General features: G+C 44.1%; 1 protein-coding gene across 1 annotated transcript in view; it reads left to right on the forward strand.

Moving 5' to 3' along the window:
- Window positions 1-12,179: 12,179 nt before the first annotated feature.
- Window positions 12,180-20,548, forward strand: part of POLN (DNA polymerase nu) — a gene marked incomplete at its 5' end in the record, with an annotated part of 64,149 nt that continues 55,780 nt past the window's right edge. The window contains 4 exon segments of the mRNA XM_035004368.1: window positions 12,180-12,242; window positions 14,151-14,387; window positions 14,390-14,650; window positions 17,091-17,284. Coding sequence (XP_034860259.1) covers window positions 12,180-12,242; window positions 14,151-14,387; window positions 14,390-14,650; window positions 17,091-17,284 — 755 coding nt within the window.

Below are 20,548 nucleotides of genomic sequence, written 5' to 3' on the forward strand. Positions count from 1 at the left end.
TTTGAGGCCTATGGAACATTTCATTTAATTAATTCAAGTATTACATTGGTTTGTTTTTTCTTTATATAGTATGTTCAAAGTACTACCAGTGCTTTTTATGAATTAACCATTTGCTTGGTGGCACTTAGTTCAGGTAATCTTTTACTTACAGGGAAAAAGCATTATATAATGCAAATATTTCTTAATAGAATTAGTTCTAGCTCTCCTTTACTGTTTTTTTTTAGAAATAGAAATTTTCTGCTGTTAAATATTTTAAACTTTTGTAGAACTTTGAATCAGCATTGTTAAACCTGTGGACCCTAGTATACGGAATAGCCAAGTCCCCTCATGTTTGGGTATAAAGTAAAACTCAGCCACTCAAACTGTGTAATTCCCTTAATTCCCTGCTATAGACTTTGAGACTCTCCTCCTGTTTGCGTCCCAAAAAATGTCAGGTGTCCTTTGACCATTGTTCATTTTAGCAGCTGGGTCCTGGGGGCTCAAAATTTCTGCAGGACAGATCTTAGCGGTATTTGGACTTCACTGTGACTTACACATTTTGGAAGGCAGCTGTGCTCACCACTCTACCACCAACGCCGGCTACTTACACATTTTTTTTTTTTTAAGATTTTATTTATTTGACAGAGACACAGCAAGAGAGGGAACACAAGCAGGGGGAGTAGAAGAGGGAGAAGCAGGCTTCCCGCAGAGCAGGGAGCCCAATGCGGGGCTCGATCCCAGGACTCTGGGATCATGACCCAAGCCGAAGGCAGACGCTCAACGACTGAGCCACCCAGGTGCCCCTACGTACACATTTTGAAAATACCGTACAAGTGGTTTCTCAGAGGATGTATAATGCTATTTTAATCAGTTTCTCTGGAGTGAAAATACTTAGGTGTTAGATTGTATTAGTTGGGATACAGATGTATTCTTTGGACAATTAGAAATTATTTTGAACGGTATGAAATCATTTGAAGTAGCTTATTTATCAGTTGTGACATCAAATGCTTCTTGAGTGCTTGATTTATGTGTGGCCTGTGGTATATATTATGTAACCTTTATAGAGGAAGAAGATAGAGCGATTACCTTCAAGAATATTCCTAAAAAAAAAAAAAGAATATTCCTGTTCCAGAATATCTTGCCTTTTTAATATGGAATGCCAGTCTAAAAGCCATGCATTTTAGGTGGTCCTTGTGGAATTCTTTAGCTATAATCATCAGAACGTGGGTATGCTTAGGTGATAGATAAGTCTTGATAATTTTTTTTTTAAAAGATTTTATTTATTTATTTGAGAGAGAGAGACTGAGAGAGAGAGAGCATGGGGGGGGGGGTCAGAGGGAGAAGCAGACCCCCCGCCGAGCAGGGAGCCCGATGCAGGACTCGATCCCGGGACTCCAGGATCACGACCTGAGCTGAAGGCAGTCGCTTCACCGACTGAGCCACCCAGGCGCCCCTGGTCTTGATAATTTTTATAATCTGTTGAACGAAAATATCTTACCAATTATAGTATTTGTACCTTATTTAAAAATTTATATTTATTAAGTAGATCTAAATGTGCACGAAAAATTTGTAAGAAATTTTGTCCTAAGATTTTGGTATTAGCTCCTCATGGGTGACTTTTGTTCCTTTTTAAATTTTTTTTTCCCATTATCCAGTGGAATAGAAAATTTATTTCAGATTTTTCTTTTATCCAGTAGTGTGGAAAAATATGTCACCGGTTTCCTGGCTCATGGAAAGCAAATTCTATTTAGATTTGTACCAAATATGATAGATGTATGACCAGCTACTTGATGATTTGTACTGTCACTTCCAGACCTTTACCCACTCAGCCCAGGGGCCAGGAGAGCTGAGCAGTATGCATGAAAGGATGTCAGGTTTTGTGTCTATCATAATTACCCAAGTCCATTAAAAATAATTTTCTGTAATTAGGTTTGTATATTTGAAGATTTTAACAGCCATTGGTTTCAGACCTCAGAAAGTATTTGAATAGATTGCTCACTTCAAAATTGGTTAGCTAGAAACGTGTTCTTTGTTCCCTGTTTACCAGGATATTCCAGTTGAGCCTCTAAGCATCCTGCTCGCTTCTCACTATTGAATCGGTAATTAGGGAGGCAACTGCTACCTATTTTCTGTGGTCATTAATAGAGTAGTTTGTATGAATGCCTCTGGCTGTAACATTTTCAAATCACGTGTTTCTTATTTTGAAGTCTGAAGATTAATATGTGGATGTTATGTTTATCTTATGTTTAGGATTTGTGGAAATGGCAAATTACGAGGCATTTGTGGGCTTTGATCTCTGTAATTATAGGAGATTATGTCAGCTGTGCAGTCACGTGATCCAGTGAAGTCTGAGAATTGGAGAGGGAGTGAAAAGAGTGAGTAATTTTCATAAACATCTATCTTTTGTTACCTTGAACGTTAATTATTTCTTAAGGTTTGACAATGAAACGGAATTATTCTCAGGAACCTTCTGTTGCGTAGGGAGGTTCGTGCTGCAGACAAATGGAGTCCGGCTCCCCTTGCTTTATTCTCGTTCAGTGGTGACTGAGCTTCTGCTCACTAGATTGCACATTCCCTCGGCCCTTACTGCTTTAAAATGTAACACTTCCTCGTTCCAGGCATTCTGTCAGAGAGTCCCTGAGAATCTGCCTCAACTGTTTAAGTAACCTCAGAGAGCTGGGCTCTCTCACCGTGCCCCTCGCTTCGGCCTGAGCCCTTGGGTCTTTGGACACACAGGGACGTAGTACCTGTTTGCTGTGTGTGGGGGATGGGAGAAGGGTGTTTGACACTGTGTGTCTTAGCTGCCGAGAGCTATGAGCTCTCAGGTGTGTGTGTGTGTGACGTGATGTCACGCAGCAGCGGTGGCGTGGGCACACAAGTGTGACTGAGACATTCGGAACACCGGTTCTTTGTTTCACTAGCACAGCAGTTGTTGTTGTTTGTGTCTTAATATTTAAGTCTGGGCTAACTGTCGTTCTTTTCTATAGAGTAAGTTATACGTGAGAGGTCATTGTGACGAAGTAATTGAGAGCATTGACAAATAGTGCAAAAGCTATGTAAGTGCAGTTCTTGATGAAGATACGGTAGCACCACACGTTTCGATCTGCTCATATTTAGGCATCTGTTGCTCATGAGCCTCATTACAGAAAGTTGCTGATAAATGAACTGCTAGGAAGTTTTGTGTATGGACCACAGACCTAGAAGTTGATAATGTTTTGGGGAATGAGGGGTGGATAGTAAAGAAAATAAATATTTAAACGTCAAAGAGCTTTCTCCTTCATTCTGGATACTTTCTGAAATAGCAGTGTGCACTTGACAGAAGTGGAAATGTACTTCCCTTTAAAAACTTGATAGGAATAAAAAAAATACTGATAGGAATAGTGAAATGCCTCTGGTAGCTTCAATGTGAGTCTTGAGAAAGATTTATGGCCATCAGCCCATCGTGTGAACTCTTTTGTCATGCTCTTCAAATACTCTGTAAAATTCTAGTTTTGTTTTTTTTTTTTTTAAGATTTTATTTATTTATCTGACAGAGACACAGCGAGAAAGGGAACACAAGCAGGGGGAGTGGGAGAGGGAGAAGCAGGCTTCCCGCGGAGCAGGGAGCCGGATGTGGGGCTCGATCCCAGGACCCTGGGATCATGACCTGAGCCGAAGGCAGACGCTTAACGACTGAGCCACCCAGGCGCCCCCAAAATCTAGTTTTCATAAATTTATTGAGAGGTAATGGGAAAAGATAATATTTTTCTGTCAAGTGTTACTGGATTTGGAAAAATAGTGGAATTTTCACAAAGATTCTGTATTGTCTGTTGCTGCAGAGCACTGTTACTGCAAACTTAGTGACTTAAAAAAGGCACATTTGTTATGTCCCAGTTTCTATGGGTCAGGAGTCTGGGCACAACTTGGCTTCATCTTTTGCTGGGCTACAATGCGGACGTGTGAGCCAGGGCTCGGGTCTCATCTGAAGCCCGAATGGGGAGGTATTTGCTTCCAGTTCACAGGGTTGTTGGCAGATTCATTCCTTGTAGGCTCTTGGGCCCAGAGCCTCCCAGGCTCTTGGCTGTAACACACCCTCTGTTCCTTTCCATGTGGTTCTCCTGAGGCGCAGCTTTACATGATGGCAGCTTTTCCTCTGGCAAGACTGACATCATAGTCTTCTGCAACGTGATTGCGAACATCCTGTCACTGTTGCTGAACTCTGGGTGAGGAGTGAGCCAGTAAATTCCACCTGCACTCAAGGGTGTGAGTACTAGGAGGCAGGAGTCCTGGGATCACCCTGGAGTCTGTCTGCTGCAGAGTCCCACCAGTTTTAGTTCTTATTTCATACAGATTTGATTAAGTTGGGTGTCTGGTGGATTATTGATGCACGATGCTGGACCTAAGATCTGGTTGCTTCCTGGACTCTAGTTATATGCTGAGCTGTTACTGTGTCAGACCCTATCTCTTATAAGGGAAATACTGTAAATCCACATTTCATTTCTAAAGCCCATTTTGTACTAAATACAAAAATTGAATTCCTAAATCAATGGAATAACTACAAATATTTGATATTACAAACAAGTAAAACCAAACAACATTAGTGTTACATGTCACTTCGGGGTCTAGGTGTCTTATGTGCTGGGCTGAGGGATGTCAAGATGCACACCCAGTAAGGGATGGACTTTGTATGTCGTCTTGCTGCAAGATTAATCGTTTAAAAACCCTCTGCTGCGAAAACACAAAATTATGCAAAAACTTAAACTACAGTTTAACGAATGAAGATAAAGAGGACATCCGTGTCATTGCATTCAGAACCTCGAAGTTTCCTTCTCAGTTAAAACTCTCTCCCTGCTCAAGGTGGGCATCGTCCTGACTTGTGGTAGTCTCCTCTCCTTCCTGACCACAGGCATTTTGTGTTGCTCCAGAGGCCTCTTGGAGCAGAGATTATAAACTTACGCTGCACCAAAGTGTATCCTTCCCTTCGGACTACATGGCGCACTCTCCTTCAGTTGGGTGTGACCCGGGTTCCTGTCAGTGGGATGTGCACTCAAGTGGCGTGTGCCATTTCCAGGGCAGGCCTCTTTCCTTCCCTCCAGTAGGAACCCTCCTTTCGAACTCTGCAAATGAAAACAGTGTCCTAGAGGATTGTACGACGTGTTGGAAGCACCCCAGTCCTGGAGAGGCTGCATGAAGCATGTCCCGCCACTTGAGAACATGAAAGAGAAATAAACTTTGTTCTTCAAGCTGTTGTCTTGTTGGGTCTTTTGTGACTGTAGCTTAGCTTTGTACCTTAACCCATACACCTTTAAACTAGATTGAAAAGTGGGTTCATCTGACTTAAATTTTCGTTGTCATTTGATGGTTCAGTAATGCTGTTGAAAGCCTTGGGTAGGGGCGCCTGGGTGGCTCAGATGGTTAAGCGTCTGCCTTCGGCTCAGGTCATGATCCTGGAGTCCCAGGATCGAGTCCCGCATCGGGCTCCCTGCTCGGCGGGGAGTCTGCTTCTCCTCCCTCTGACCCTCCTCCCTCTCCTGCTCTCTGTCTCTCGTTCTCTCTCTCTCAAATAAATAAATAAAATCTTAAAAAAAAAAAAAAAAAAAAAGAAAGCCTTGGGTAAATACTGATGGAGAAGGAGTTTGCAGGGTGCAGACTTATGGCTGTGTATAGGGTTATGCATAGGAGTCAGCACGTGTTATTAGAAGATACCTGTTTTGTCTGAGTAGCTATAGGAATCAAATAACTTTCTAGTACACATTTGTCCAGATTATTTTTCATTTTAACAATTTAGATGTGAATGTGGTTTTCCAGTTAAGAGAAATATATATATACATATATATTTACAGACATTATAAAGTAATACAGTTTGAGACCCCAAAGGTAAATATTTGTGAAAATCCAGTTCATTAATGTGAAGTGTGTCTTTATCCCACCATCCAGTAGAAATCTTTGTGATTTCAAGGACAGATAACAAAACTAAAAGACCAAACAGATCTATCTTGATTCTGTTCATTCTAGTCAAGAGTATAATGGATAAACATGTTGTATTATTTTTATTTCTATTAAATAAACATAAAATCCTTATATCCAGTCACTTGGCAAGCCCTGCCAGCTGTTGGATTTCAACCCCCACTGTCCTCATATAAGCCTGCATTTCTCCTCACGTGGATTTTTGCAGTGGCTTCCTGATTGTTGTTCACCTTCATTATTGCCCCTTTGTCTTGCCCTCATTCCTTTGGTAGAACTACCTCAGCTCTTGTCCTTGCCCTCTGCAGAATTCACCTGTGGAAACATCCCATGCACTCTGAGGGACCCCTGCCTGCCCTGTTCAATCTTCTGCCCCACCGCCGTTCCTCTCTTACTTTACACCCCATTCAGATTTGACTGCAACTTCCAAACACATGACATTTTCCAGTATCATCCTCTACTTACCCTTTTCTTTCTCTTTCACTCAGCTGAGTGGTGAAAGCATTTTACAAGGTCCTGCTCAAAATACTTTTTTTTAGGGGCGCCTAGGTGAGCCGAAGGCAGACGCCCAACCATCTGAGCCACCCAGGCGCCCTGTGGGACTTTTTTTTTTTAAAGATTTTATTTATTTGACAGAGAACACAAGCAGGGGGAGCAGCAGAGAGGGAGAGGGAGAAGCAGGCTCCCCTCTGGATCCCAGGACTCAAGATCATGACGTGAGCCAGACACTTAGCAACTGAGCCACCTAGGCGCCCTGTGAAGGACTTTTCTATTATATATGTTGTAAATATTTTCCTCAATATTTTTGGGAGGTCTTTTTTTGGTAATACTTAGAAAATTCTTTTAAACAAAGCCAAAAACATAGAGTTCATAATCCCACATTTATTTTATTTTATTTTTTTAAAGATTTTATTTATTTGACAGAGACACAGCGAGAGAGAGAACACAAGCAGGGGGAGTGGGAGAGGGAGAAGCAGGCTTCCCGCCGAGCAGGGAGCCCGATGTGGGACTCGATCCCAGGACCCCGGGATCATGACCTGAGCCAAAGGCAGACGCTCAACGACTGAGCCACCCAGGGGCCCAAAGATTTTATTTATTTATTTGACAGAGACACAGCGAGAGAGGGAACACAAGCCGGGGGAGCGGGAGAGGGAGAAGCAGGCTTCCCGCCGAGCAGGGAGCCCGATGGCGGGGCTCGATCCCAGGACCCCAGTATCATGACCCGAGCCGAAGGCAGCCGCTTAACTGACTGAGCCACCCAGGCGCCCCCATAATCCCACATTTAAAAAATCTTTTCTTACATGCTTATACCCACAGGCACGTGGTGAAAGGGTTCATCTGCACATTGTTTTCTTGGTTCAGCCTTTTGCTTTGTTGAACCCTCTCCCCTTGTTGCTAACCAAGCTAGTAACAAGCTTAGTATGTCCCTTTTATGTTTTTGTCCATTTCTTTCTGTGATTGTAATTCTAGCTCGCATGTGTGCCTGTGCTGTGCCATCCAGACCCCTCCCTGCTTCCAGTGGGATTGGCTGAGGCCTTCCTTGGGACGGTACCACAATGGAGCCTCCCCTTCACTCAGTCCTTGGGTCCCCCCATAAGTTTCCTGTGGGCGAAGCTCAGTCTGGTTCCCAGGAACCAGATCTGCAGTTGGTGCCAGGAGCGGTTTGAGAGGGCACACGTGGCATTTTGGAGTTTGGTCATCCTTAGATGCACTGATGGCGATCACAGGTGGTAGGCAGAATAGGACTGGTAGCAGTGAGTTCCAGTTTGGACTGGGGGTGGGTGGTGTGGCATACCAGTGGAAGTCGCTGCCCTGGCTGCTGGGATTTACTGGGTATTTGAAAAGTACAGGGCAGTGGCAAACAATGGAATTGGCAGCTGTGGCTAGGAATAATAAATCCTTTGGAAAAAGACATGGGGTGAGGGTGATTAATTAGCATTTAAAGGCTAAATGTGGTAACCAGAGGGCTTCCCTGGTAGCCAAAAAGAGGCCACTTGCAGCCACAGACCAGTGCTTAGTCCTGAGACTGGTAGAGCGCTAGAGAAGGTTGGCTTCTCAGCCCAGGCAGGTGTGCTACCTCAAGATCAGGGCCTTGATCAGAAGGGGACCAGACCCTGAGATCTGGCATGGGATTACCTGATTGGCACATTCAAGTCCTGAATCCCAGATGCCTCTGGGACCTGCAGAAGCGGCTACTTCTCTGTTAAAGGCTAGTGTCCCGTCCTCCCGTCATTGTTGAAGACCATGCAGGATGCTTCTCCAGAAGGAGGAACTTCTGCCTCCTTCCGTCCTGGCCATTAAGTCAACAGCCTCGCCAAGAAGTAGTGGGCCTGTTGAGGAAGCCTGTAAGACATGTGCCAGTCAGGTCATGAACAAAACCACAGGAAATTTGAACAGGGAAAGGTACTGCATGTTAGCTAGTAAGGGGATTAGCTACCAAGGAGTAAAGAATAAACACAGTAAAGGCAGACACAGAGCAGCTCCCTGAGGTAGAGTGTTGAAGGAATAAACAGAATGACTTGGCCAGCTGACATTCACTAGCCTGTCACCTGCTGTCCCAGGACAAGCACCTGGGGCTCTTTAGTGGAGTGGCCATGGGCTGGGGTGAAGACCACACGTGGACCCAACCATATGCACACCCCACTCACCAGGGCTGATCTAGTTACTGCCTCTGCTGAGTGTCCAGGCTTCCAACAGCAGACCAAACACCGAGACCCTAGTAATACCATCCCTTGAGGAAACAGTAACTTGGTCGCAAGTTGACGACACTGAACCCCTCGTTCCTCTAAAGGTGCAGTGACCTATCTTGATTGGAATTGACACATTCCAGGCCTGGCTTTCCCTTTCCTGTTTGCAGGGCCTCCGTACCACAGGCATTGCACTGGATGTGGGGACACACTATACAGGAAGGGAGCTACAGCGGGCATGTGATTATGGGACCCAAGGGTTCCCTCAGCCACAGATCCAGCAACACCACCCCGACGGAGGAATGGCCTGGAGCAGGTGCAGCTTGCTCCAGCGTGGAGGAGCCACCTCCAGGCTGCAGTGTCCCCAGTATGTACAATTAAGGGGTCTACAAACCAAAAGGGGGATGTGGGAGTGGTCCTGCTTATCCTCACTCCCAGCGCTCCAGTTGGTAAATCTGTCTCTCCCCCAACACTTCTGGGTTCTGCAGAATGAGTCTTGAGTGACAAAGGGGAAGCCAACCGGGGGGACGGGAAGGATGCCATTTAATTTGAAGCTGCAGCTGCTGCCCTGTCCTTTCAATAGCCTTATGCCAAGGGACTGGCAGGCACGGCATGTAATCTGCATCCTGCTTGGGATGCGTCCTGGTCATCAGAAGTCAGGGCTGTTACATGATGGTGCAGGGAAGCATACACTTGGTATCTGGGTGATAGGACTAGTCACCGCTGTCCTCTGTCCAAATCTCATGGCCAGTGCACTGACTATGGTGGCCAGGGGCTCACACCTCTCAGGGATGAGGGGTTTGGGTAACTCCCATCAATCAGGTAAGCCACCTAGACGAGCAGGGGTGCTAAGGCAGGGTGAGGGGATTCTAGAATGTGCATTAGAGGAGGGACACGAATCTCGTTTGTAGCTTTGAGACCAGCTGCAGTGACCAGGGGATGCAGTTCATCCCAATAACTTCCTTTTTAAAAGCTGCTTCCAGAAGAGGCCCTCCAGAATCCTGCAGGGGCTACTTTCCAAAACGTATCTGCAGCAAGTGGCTGGGTGCAGTGCAGTGTAGTGCCCAGCAGCAGGGGACTGCAGTGAGCCCTGTGGATGCCCAGGCTCCTGTACTAGTACTAAGCCATTTGTCACCCCACCTGCAGGGAGTGTCTGTCTGTCTGCTCACCACACAGCCGCTCCTGGTGGCTGCCTCAGCTGCACACTCCTTTCCCAGGGGCGGCCAAGCCAATGACTGCTTGGTGCTGGCATCCAAAGTCCCGCTCCCTTGGCCCGATGGGAGCTAACTCCACAGGCCTTCCAGGCCCAAGCAGGCCTCGGTGGTCTGGTCCTCCTGTCGTGCTTCTGTACACGTTGATCCTGAGAGCACTCCCCGGTAACATCTCCAGATGCAAACCGCCTCGGAGTCAGCCTCCGGGGGACCAGGCCTGTGCCAGTGGGTGTGTGTTACGTACCCGTACACAAAAATGGGGAGATTTGGTCATGGGTTGCAAGAACGAGGTATTTTCACGGATTGCTGCATCTCCGAGGCAGCTAATAAAGCTCTAAGTCATTCATTTCAGTGGCTGTATGCTTCGCGGTGTAGACGTTACACAATTTATTCATCATCTTCTCTGGATTGGTATCTGCTTTGTTTTCAGTCCTTTGCCATCAAGTAATACTGCCACCGATGTTTCGGTTTAGACCTGTTTACTGTTGCATGTCTATGAAACTGCCAGTAGTGAGGTTGTTTGGTTAGATGATTATGCATTTTATACACACAACACCCATTCTATACACAAAACACATATATTCTGAGTTTATAACTCAACATTTCACAAACTGAACACCCTGTAACCTTCATGCAGATCGAGAAACAGAACATCAGTGGCACCCTGGAAGCCTATCTTTGCTCCCTTTGGGGCAGTCCTCTTCCCAACTCAACTCTCAAGGGTGATGCTTGTATTTTTAATTTCAATAGGTTTAATTTCAACAGTTTGCTTTCTAAGAAGATTCTAGCTATTCACATTTTTTTTAAGATTTTTTATTTATTTATTTATTTATTTGAGAGAGAGAGAGAATGAGAGAGAGAGCACATGAGAGGGGGGAGGGTCAGAGGCAGAAGCAGGCTCCCTGCCGAGCAGGGAGCCCGATGCGGGACTCGATCCTGGGACTCCAGGATCATGACCTGAGCCGAAGGCAGTCGCTTAACCAACTGAGCCACCCAGGTGCCCCTAGCTATTCACATTTTTACCAGCAGTGCCTGAAACAACCTCTTCCTTCCACCTCTGGTTGTGTTTAGTTTGCATTTCCCTGACCACTAGTGAGTTTGAGTATTATATCATGTTCATTTGCTTTTTGGATTTGCTAATTTGTGTACCACTTTTTCCTATCTTTTGCTCATTTTTTAAATTGAATTGTCTTCTTTTGCCAGTGTTTAAGGACTTGTTGTATAATACAGGTATTAGCCCTTTATCATTTTTGTTCCAAACGGTTTTCCCAGTGTTCTGTTCTCTCAGAAGCAGTGCTGCTATCCCTGTTTATTAATCTGTTGTTTTCTACTGAGTTGAGATGCCATCTTTGTTCTGTAGTAGAGTCTCATAAAGCCTTGGGTCAGTTTCTGGATTGTCTGTTCTGTTCTAGGAATCTTTTGACTCTTCCTATTCGAATACAACATGGATTTGATTGTGGTGGTTGAATGGTATGTTCTGATAATCCAGCAAGGCAAGGCTTTTATTGGTTTTTAACTTACCTTCTGTGTCTCTTTTCAGATATTTAGTATTTCATACGTACTTTGACATTTTTTCAATTAAAAGAACTCTGTAGGGTCTCTAATTGGAATTGCATTAAATTTATTTTTGGAAGAATTGAACATTTTATGCATATCTGGATGCTATGTCCTTCCATTTGTATAGATCAAGTTTTATGCATTTTACGAGATTTTAAGTTTTCATCATCGAGTGCGTCGTGCCTTTTTGTTAAATTTATCCTAAGTTCTTTCTACTGTAAAGATTTCCCCTGTTTGCATTCCTTGGTTGTTATTGTTGCTGTGGAGGGAACATAAATCACAGTGGTTATGAGCACAAACACCTGAGTCATGTTGCCTGGGGTTGAATGTGGGTTCCATCGCTTACTATTCAGCCCAGGCTTATTAAAATTAAAATTTAAAAGAGAGGTTTGTATTAATGGTGTTTTACTGAACCTCTAATTGTTCCATTGCAATATTATGCATTATAGGAATTTCCTCAAACCTTTAATACTTTCAAGGTTTCCGTAAAATATTGAACTTGGGTTTTCGGACTCCAGTATTCAATGGAAATACCAAGTAATACTTTCTAATAAACATGTCATGATTGCATGGATCTGTCTCCAGTTAATTTGAAGATGTGTTACATAAATGTTTATTGCAATGGTAGTATACATTTTGGGTATGAATGTTTTTACAGTTTTATGTAAGTAAATAATGAGTAAGTAGCATGTTTGTAGAGGCCACTTTCAATGTTTAGCTAATTATACGACTTAGATTCAATGTTTCTTTAATGCCTCATGTTTTCTTTTTGTGTTTTTAAAAGCTGCAGAAGTGGTAAACAATTCCCGTTATTAAGTATTCAGTACTTCTGGAAAATGGGAAGAATCAATCACTGGAAAAAAGGGTAAATCATTGCAAATATGATTAATTCAAAATAGATAACTTTCACTCGTTCAACACATACTTACTAAGTGTCTACTCTATGCTAGGCACTGTGGCTACCACGCTTCAGAAAATCAAGAACGGAGTTCTACTCCAGGAGCCTACAGCTGAACTTGCTTGATGGGGGAGGGGAAGAAAGAGAAGTGCCATGACCCTACAGCACGGTGCATTGGGTGCCATACATGGTAGGGGTCAGTCCCAGTAACAGTAGGCAAGACCACTCACCCAGTTTTTGTGCTGTCTCGTTTCGTTTTTTTCTGGGTGGTGGGGAGCGTAGTCTGGGAGTCTTACTGAAGTGTGAAAATTATGCCTGAGTCGACATCTATGGGGTGATTAGGAGCCCCACCTTTAAAGAGTGGGGGAGGACTTGGCAGACGTGTTTAGGGAGAAAGCTGGGGCTCTGGGACAGCTGAAACACAGAGCAGTTCCAGAAGGAAGGGGACACAACTCTCAGTGGGTGAGCTGTGTGGTGTGGGCCTGAGGGGAGGGGAAAGAAGATGTCATCTCACCAAAGACCTGGTAGGGGAGACACAGTGGCCAAGAGATTAGACTCGGGGGCAAAAACTACTTGTGTTCAAAGTCCAGCCTAACTCAGTGTAACTGAAACTCCCTGTAGTAAAGTGGGGATGGCAGGACCTGCCCCGGGTCCTGGGTTGCCCTGAAGTTGGGGGAGAGGTGAGTCCCACAGCCATGTCAGGAACACAGGGTGTTCACTCACTTTGTGAGTGAGGGGAGATTTTCTCTCAGTGCCACTCTGGCTGTGCCCCTCCCATCACTGAGGTAGAGAGCCGGCTCACCAACGTTTTGCTTCCTTTCTCGCAAAAGAGTTTTGAAAAGCCATATACCTCATGACATATTTTTAAGTAGACATTTAAAATATTCATAACAAGTTTAAAATGTTTCACAGGACACAATTTCTGGTGTATTGACATTTTAAAAATGATTACATCATCATTAAAATACAACCACTAAAATCTAAATACTGTACTCTGGTAACTTAATACCCACAAGCATCCCTTTAAAAACAACATGAGCAAGATATTCTACAGCAATCTAAATTTTTGTATTTCCCTTTTGCTCCTCGAACTCCTTTTCTTGTATCTTCTTCTGCAGAATTATTAACATAATATAATTTTATGCTTGGAAGTCTTTTCTTGAAACCATATAACATGTCTCTGTAATAAAAATGTGAGTATAAACTTAAATTTTCTGTGACCATATGCCAAATACTGAAAAATTTTCCTCCAAAATTATTTTTAAAGTACTATTAATATACATTTGTTCAAAACAACATTAAATATATCACAAATCTGAAAAATAAACATTAAAAATACATTTTATTCTAAATGAATCCAGTAATGAGATGGGTAGAGATTCTTTTTTTACCCTCAGTTTGTGAATTTATGAATGAATATTGCACAGTACTAGATCAAGATGGGAAGAGGATTGCTGTTGAGCCATATTTTTAAAAAATTTTAGTAAATAGATGAACATATTATCAAATAGTTGTGGTGATTTCATTTTCTCTGTAAATGGCCTTTACCTGGAAGTTAAATTATTCATCTTGAGCATAAGGCGCATTTGTAACATACTCCCACCCATGGCATCTGTCATTACACGCATTGGGTATGGTTGGAGACTTTTGGACTCCTACCTATTCCAGCCCATGATTCAGACATGCGCTCCTACCTGGGTTGAGAAAAATTACTGCTCTAGAAGCTACTATATAGTTTCATTAGAAAGTTTGATCATAGATAATATGAAGCTTTATCCCCGCACTTGACCTTCGACGAGGTTCACCAGAGATTAGTTTGGTTAGATCTGTCTTAGGAATCCATATTCTCGTGAAACATTTCACGTTTTTCTACAGAATCTGAATTCTTCTACAAGCCAGACATCAGGCTCATCCATCAAGCTCTGTCCTCCGTCCTCCAGTATCAGACTCACAGATCAGCCCTGTGCCGACCAAAACCAGAAGAATGTCAGCTCATTGGCTCCTCCCAGTTGTTTCATTCCACAGTGTAACCAAGAGGCTTCAGTCCTACAGAAAACGGAGCGTAAAAGAATGCATTTCCTAAAGGAAAATAAAAATAATGAAAAAAAGAAATGCCCGTGAATCTTAAAAGAAAACACAGTACACGTCATTTTTCAGGGAAAACAAGTAAACATGTAGCATTGGAAGAAAATGCTGATGAGGTTGAAGCTCACCTAAACCGTGGGAACGCAAGAGCATGCGAAAACCATTTTTGTGACGTTAGGTATTTGGATGATTTGGAGAAAAGCCAACTGCTTGAAATGCTCAAACAGGCAGTGGCCCTGGTGGTAACACTGAGGTATGAGGACAGTTCGACCCAGCTGAGAGCTGAGCAGGTTAGTGAGCAGTGTCGGGTTTTGTTTGTTTCTTCGGCACCATAAAAGAACCCCATTTTCTTTGTGTCGGATTTGGATAGGAGAGCTAGGAGTAAGATTCGAAGCCCACCTTCCCCTCCCCACAGTGCTGAGTGACTGATAATGCACAGTTCTCTTCAGATTTTTAAGAAACTGCCAAAATGTTTTCCAGAGTGGGTATGCCTTCTTGCATTCCAGCAGCAACACGCAAGAGTTCCAGGCCCTCCACCTCCTTGCCAATCCTTGTTGTCTGTCTGGTTTTAGCCGTTCTAGTGGGTGTGAAGTAGTATTTCACTGCGGCTCTAAATCGCATTTCCCTAGTAACTAATTACATTGAGCATCTTCTCGTGCTTCGTCCCATTTGTGTATCTTCTGCGGTGAAAGGTCTGTTCAGATCTTTTGCCCATTTTTAAATCGGGTTATTTGTGTCTTATTTTGGATCTGTAAGCCTTCTTTCTATATTCTGATACTGTAGTTCTCCAAATCTGTGGCTTATTTTTTTCAATTTCTTACTGGTGTCTTTTGAAGCACAAAATTTGTTAAATCTGATGAATTCTATCAATTTTTTTTTTTGCTTGCACCTTTGTTGTTATATTTAAGAATGCTTTGCCTATCCCAGGTCTTGAAGGTTTACTTCTGTTTTCTTCCAAGAATTTATGTTTTTGCTCTTACATTAAAATCTGTGGCTGACTTTGAGTTAATTTTCGTGTGTGGTGTGAGATAAGGGGCACAAACCTGCCTCTTGTGTGTTGATACCCAGCTCTCCAAACACTGTTCATAAGACTCTTCTTTCCCCATTGAATTTTCTTGGCACTTTTCTCGAAACTCAACTGACTGTAAATATAAGGGTTTATTTCTGGACACTCAGGTCTTTCCTTTGATCTCTATGTCTGTCCTGATGCCGGTACCAAAGGGTCTTGGAGTGTGAGTCTTCTAACCTTGTGTTTTTGAAGACTGGTTTGGGCATTCTGGTTACTTTGCATTTCCATATAAGTGTTAGCATCAGCTTTTCAATTCCTTCAGGCATGCAGCTGAGATTCTGATGCAGATTGGGTTGAGTCTATAGATGAACTTTAGTTTTGCCATCTTGACAGTACTGAGTTTTCGGGCCCATGAACAGGGCTGTCCCTTCATTTACCTAAACCTTTAGTATCTTTTAGCAGTGTTTTGTAGTTTTCTGTGTAGTATACAAATCTTGCTATACCTGTCATTTTTGAAAGATATTTTTGTTTGCTAAAGAGTTAAAAGTCAATAGTTTTTTTTTTTCTTTCAACAGTTGGAAGATGTTGCTCCACTGTCTTCTAGCTTGCTTTGTTTCCCACCAGAGATCTGCTGTCTCGCTTCTCTTGATCTCTGTCTGGGTAACGCCCCCATCCCACCTGCCTAGCCCCTGCCCTCGCCCCTTCTTTTAAGGTTTTCTCTTTATCATTGGTTTTAAGCAATTTGATTATAATGTGACTTGGTGTGGCGTTCTTCATGTTTCTTATACTTGGGGTTTATTGATCTAGGTTCTACAGATTAACTTGGGAGAACTGACATTCCTATTAGGAGTTTTGTGGTCCTCAAGCATGGTGTGTCTCTGTTAGTTAGGTCTTCTTTGGCTTCTTTCACCAGTATTTGTCGTGTAGTGTAGCATATGGATCCTGTACGTGTTTTGTTGATTTCTATTTAAGTATTTCATTTTTTGGAATGGTTATTATAAATGGTAATGCATCTTTTTATTTTTATTTTTATTTTCATTTTCATTTATTTTTTATTTTATTTTATTTTTTTAGAACAGAATGAGGAAAAAGAGAGAGAGTGGTGGGGACAGGGGCAGAGGGAGAGGTGGAGAAAGAATCCTAAGCAGGTTCCACACCCAGCATGGAGCCTCATACGGGGTTCAGTCTCACAACCCTGAGACAGTTACCTGAGCCAAAATCAAGAGTCGGATGCTTAACCGCCTGAGCTACCCAGGCACCCCTGGTAAACACACTGTTTTTAAAAAAAGATCATTTTTACATGTTCATTGAGAGTACATAGAAATACAATTAATTTTGTGTTTTAATCTTGTATCTTGCAACCTTACTAAACTCACATACTGGTTCCAGGAGGTTTTTTTGTAAATTCCCTTTGGTTTTCTATGCAGACATTTGTTTCATCTGTAAATAGAGACAGTATAGTTCTTCGTTTCTGATCTATATGCCTTTTATTTCTTTTTCCCATTGTGTTACGCTGGCTAAGACTTCTATTATGTTGAATAGGGAGGAGTCCAGATTTGGAGAGTAAGATCATGGGTTTGGCTTTTGGCCTTGACTGTCATTAAAAGAGCTATTTATTTACAAATTTAATTCTAGGCCTTTTCTCTCTAATTATAAAACACACCTTTCTTGAATAAATACATTGTTTGTGTTTAATTTTGAAACTGTATTTGTATTCACAGGCTCTGTTTCCCTCTGTTAAAGGAATTGCAATGTTACTGCAGAGCTGTGTAGAGGGCAGTGGTCCTCTGGATGTCTCAGCCTCTGACAGTGTCCTGGGGGAAGGCTCCACACTCCGTGATCAGTGTATCTACCTCCAAACAGAGCACTCCTCTACTGGGGGCCAGGAGCAAGAGGCATATAATCAGTTTGCCAGGTCAGAAATCTCCTCCCACTGCCTTACTTCCTACTTACATGTCTGCTTCGTTGAGTCCAGTTAGAGTCTCCCAAGCTCCAACTTTAATTATTTAAACTTTTAGAAGTTTTGTACAGGCACATGAAAATAAAATGGATCTAAATGACAGCTCTGCACACAGTAGCCTGCTTTCCCCCAAAGAGCTTCTGGAATGAAGGCTCCATCCTTCCATGGGAGCCCCTCCAGGATTTGAATCAACATCTCAGTGAGAAGTTGGTGAGAAAAGCTTCGTCCCAAGGCCTGAAGATCCACTGTCGTGACCACAGTCCCAGATGATTTTCCTCATCTCACTCACAGCATTAGAAAATTAAAGTAAATTAAATTCAAAAAGTAAATTGTCCTCAGTACCACCTAATTTCATCCTAATTTCAAAGCTTCATTCTGTGGAAATAGTTAAGACACACCTCACTTGGACCTGCCCTTTAGAATCGGACAGTTTTAGATCGAGCAGGGATGCTTGAGCTGCCCCGTAGCGATCCTAAAAAGTCCTGCTGGGGGTTCCAGCCCCTGCCCTCGTTACAGCTCTTCTGCCGTGTTGTCAGCCTGACTCCGGTTTTTGCCTTGGGTGGGGACATCCACCTCCTGCCCACCCAGCCCTCGGAGTCCCAGCCCCTTAGCTGCCTGGCAGGAGCTCCCCGAAGCTGCTGTCCTGAAGAGGCGTTCACGGGGGCTCAGGGGTGAGCAGGTGGTGCCCAGGCCCGGCCCCGTCAGCCTCCCACAGTCTCACTGGGCTGTGGGGGGTTGTAGGCTGTGGCTGCATCTGTGTTGTCCCAGTGAGGAATGGCAGGGGCCAGTGCTATGGCTGGACCAACCGTTAGAGTTCCTAGGATCACAGGACACAATTCAGCAGAAACCATCAGGGAACTTTGAGGAACAAGATTCATTACTCACAGGTCCTGGAGGTACACACCACACCGGGGGCCACACAGCAAAGTCATAGCTAGAGAAAGAGAGGGCACAGGCCTGAGGCTCAGCCTTTATTATGGTCTGAGGATGGGGGGCTGGCCGTTTCAAGGTTTCACTCTTTATTGGCTAATAGAAATCATATGAGTGGGAGTTAGGAAGGGAAAAGTAGGATCACTCACAGGTCAGGTGTCCGGATGCCCCCGGCCTGTCTGGAAGGGAAGCTGCACAGGTGGGGGTGGCCCTGCTCCTTGTCTGGGTGTTTTGCTGGTGGCTTGTCATACAGCAGGCAGTATGGATGTCTTTTGAAATGGATGCCTCAACAATCATAAGCTTAACATCAGGCACTTACACTGCAGTAAATTTTGGTGAGAATGGGACAACATTTGACTAATAGAGCAGCCTGCTCGCAAGAAACCCATATTTACCTAATTTTCTTCTGAAAGAACAAGTAGGCAGGTCTATTCTATGGAAGATCTCTGTGAGAACAGAGCCCTAATATTTGGACGGCCTTTTCTGAATTCTGGATGTATATATCTTACTCAGTGCTCTTTACTTGGACATCTGATAGTCACTAGGGCCTCAACATGTGCAAAACTGAACTCCTGTCTTCCCGAAACCTGCCTCCGACAGGCTTTGCTGTCAAGGTTAATGTCAGCATTTGCTCTCCGTGAGCTCAGGCCAACGGTCCTGGCATTATCTTTAACTTCCCTCTTCCTTTCATCCAAGCTCTTAGTATATCCCATTGGCTCTGCCTTCAAAATACAGCTAGAAGCTGACCTCTCTTCCCTTCTGCTGCTGCCATTTGGTTCAGGCCTTCACCTCCTGACCGAACCAAGCAGGGGCTTCCTGAGGGCCGCCTGCCTCCACCTGCCCCCAGCCTGTTTTCCGCACGGCTCCCAGAGAGGGTCTGAGCACTAAGGTCACAACGCTCCCTGCTCGGAGCCCTGCAACAGCTCCCAGTGATGCCCGCAGGTCTGCGCGTGGCCCTCACCAGGCCTGGGAGTTCCTCTTCCCCTGCTCTCACTGCACGCCAGCCTCCTTGATCTACCCGGGGGTCTTCCTTGTACCACTCTTCCTCCCCTGCAATGTGCTCCCAGGTGTCTGCCCGATGTGCTACCCATTCGTCTAAACCATACCCCCCCAACACACACACACAAAGCAAATTATGAAAACATGAAAGTAGAGAGTGTAATGTAATGAGCCCTATATACACACCCACTCAAACCAAAGGTCTTTCCATGCTTCCTTCATCTGCCCCTTTTTGAGGAGAGGGGGAGGGAGCTGGGATTAGGGGAAAATCCCAGACATGTCGTTTTAGCTCACAGGGCTCAGGATGCAGCTCTAAAACACCTGGGCTTTTCTTCACCTGGCTACAATGCCATTCTCAAACTTAGCAAATTTAATACTCAGTACACATCTAAAGTTACCTGATTGTTTTTATTTTTTATTTTTTTAAAGATTTTTAAAATTTATTTGATAGAGACACACACAGCAAGAGAGGGAACACAAGCAGGGGGAGTGGGAGAGGGAGAAGCAGGCTTCCCGCCGAGCAGGGAGCCCGATGTGGGGCTCGATCCCAGGATCCCAGGACCCCAGGACCCCGGGATCATGACCTGAGCCGAAGGCAGACGCTTAACGACTGAGCCACCCAGGCGCCCCTTACCTGATTGTTTTTAAAATGTCCTTCTACACTTGATCTATTGGGATCAGGACCAGCAAGGTCACGCATGCCATTTCTTGTCTCTCCTACCACTTCTACTAAGAGCATCCTCCGACCTCTGACCCCATCTTGCAGGAGGTCCCATGTCCTGGGCTTATCTGTTTTGTGATTGTGGGTTCCTTTACCTTGTTCCCCTTTCCTGCATACTTTCTGTAAGCTGGAGCTTCGTTCTATAAGCTCCATTATCCAGCTCCAGCTTTTTTCACGAGGGCACTTCCCTGGGTGGTGCTGTCTGCTTCACACCCCATCACACACACAGTTGGATGGTCAGATTTAACAAATAAAAATGCAGGATGCTAAGTTTGGATCCCAGATAAACAATTTTTTAGTATAACTACGTCCCAAGTGTTGGAAGAGACATTCTTACACTACAGGCATACATCTCTAAGAAACATATTTTTTTTCACATAAAAATTATTCACTGTTTTTCTGAACATCGTGTTTAGCTGGGTGCCCTGCACTCGATCAGGCTACCTTCTGCGATGCAGTTGTGTTGTCCTCACATGCGTGACACTCAATGAAGCTGTGGGCTAGGCGGTGTCGGCATGCTCCCTCCATTGTGAATGTCCCCACCAAACGTCCCCTCAGTGGTCATCGAA

Source organism: Mirounga leonina, unplaced genomic scaffold (assembly GCF_011800145.1).
Source record: "Mirounga leonina isolate KUSES-001 unplaced genomic scaffold, KU_Mleo_1.0 Mir_129, whole genome shotgun sequence".
NCBI lineage: Eukaryota > Metazoa > Chordata > Mammalia > Carnivora > Phocidae > Mirounga > Mirounga leonina.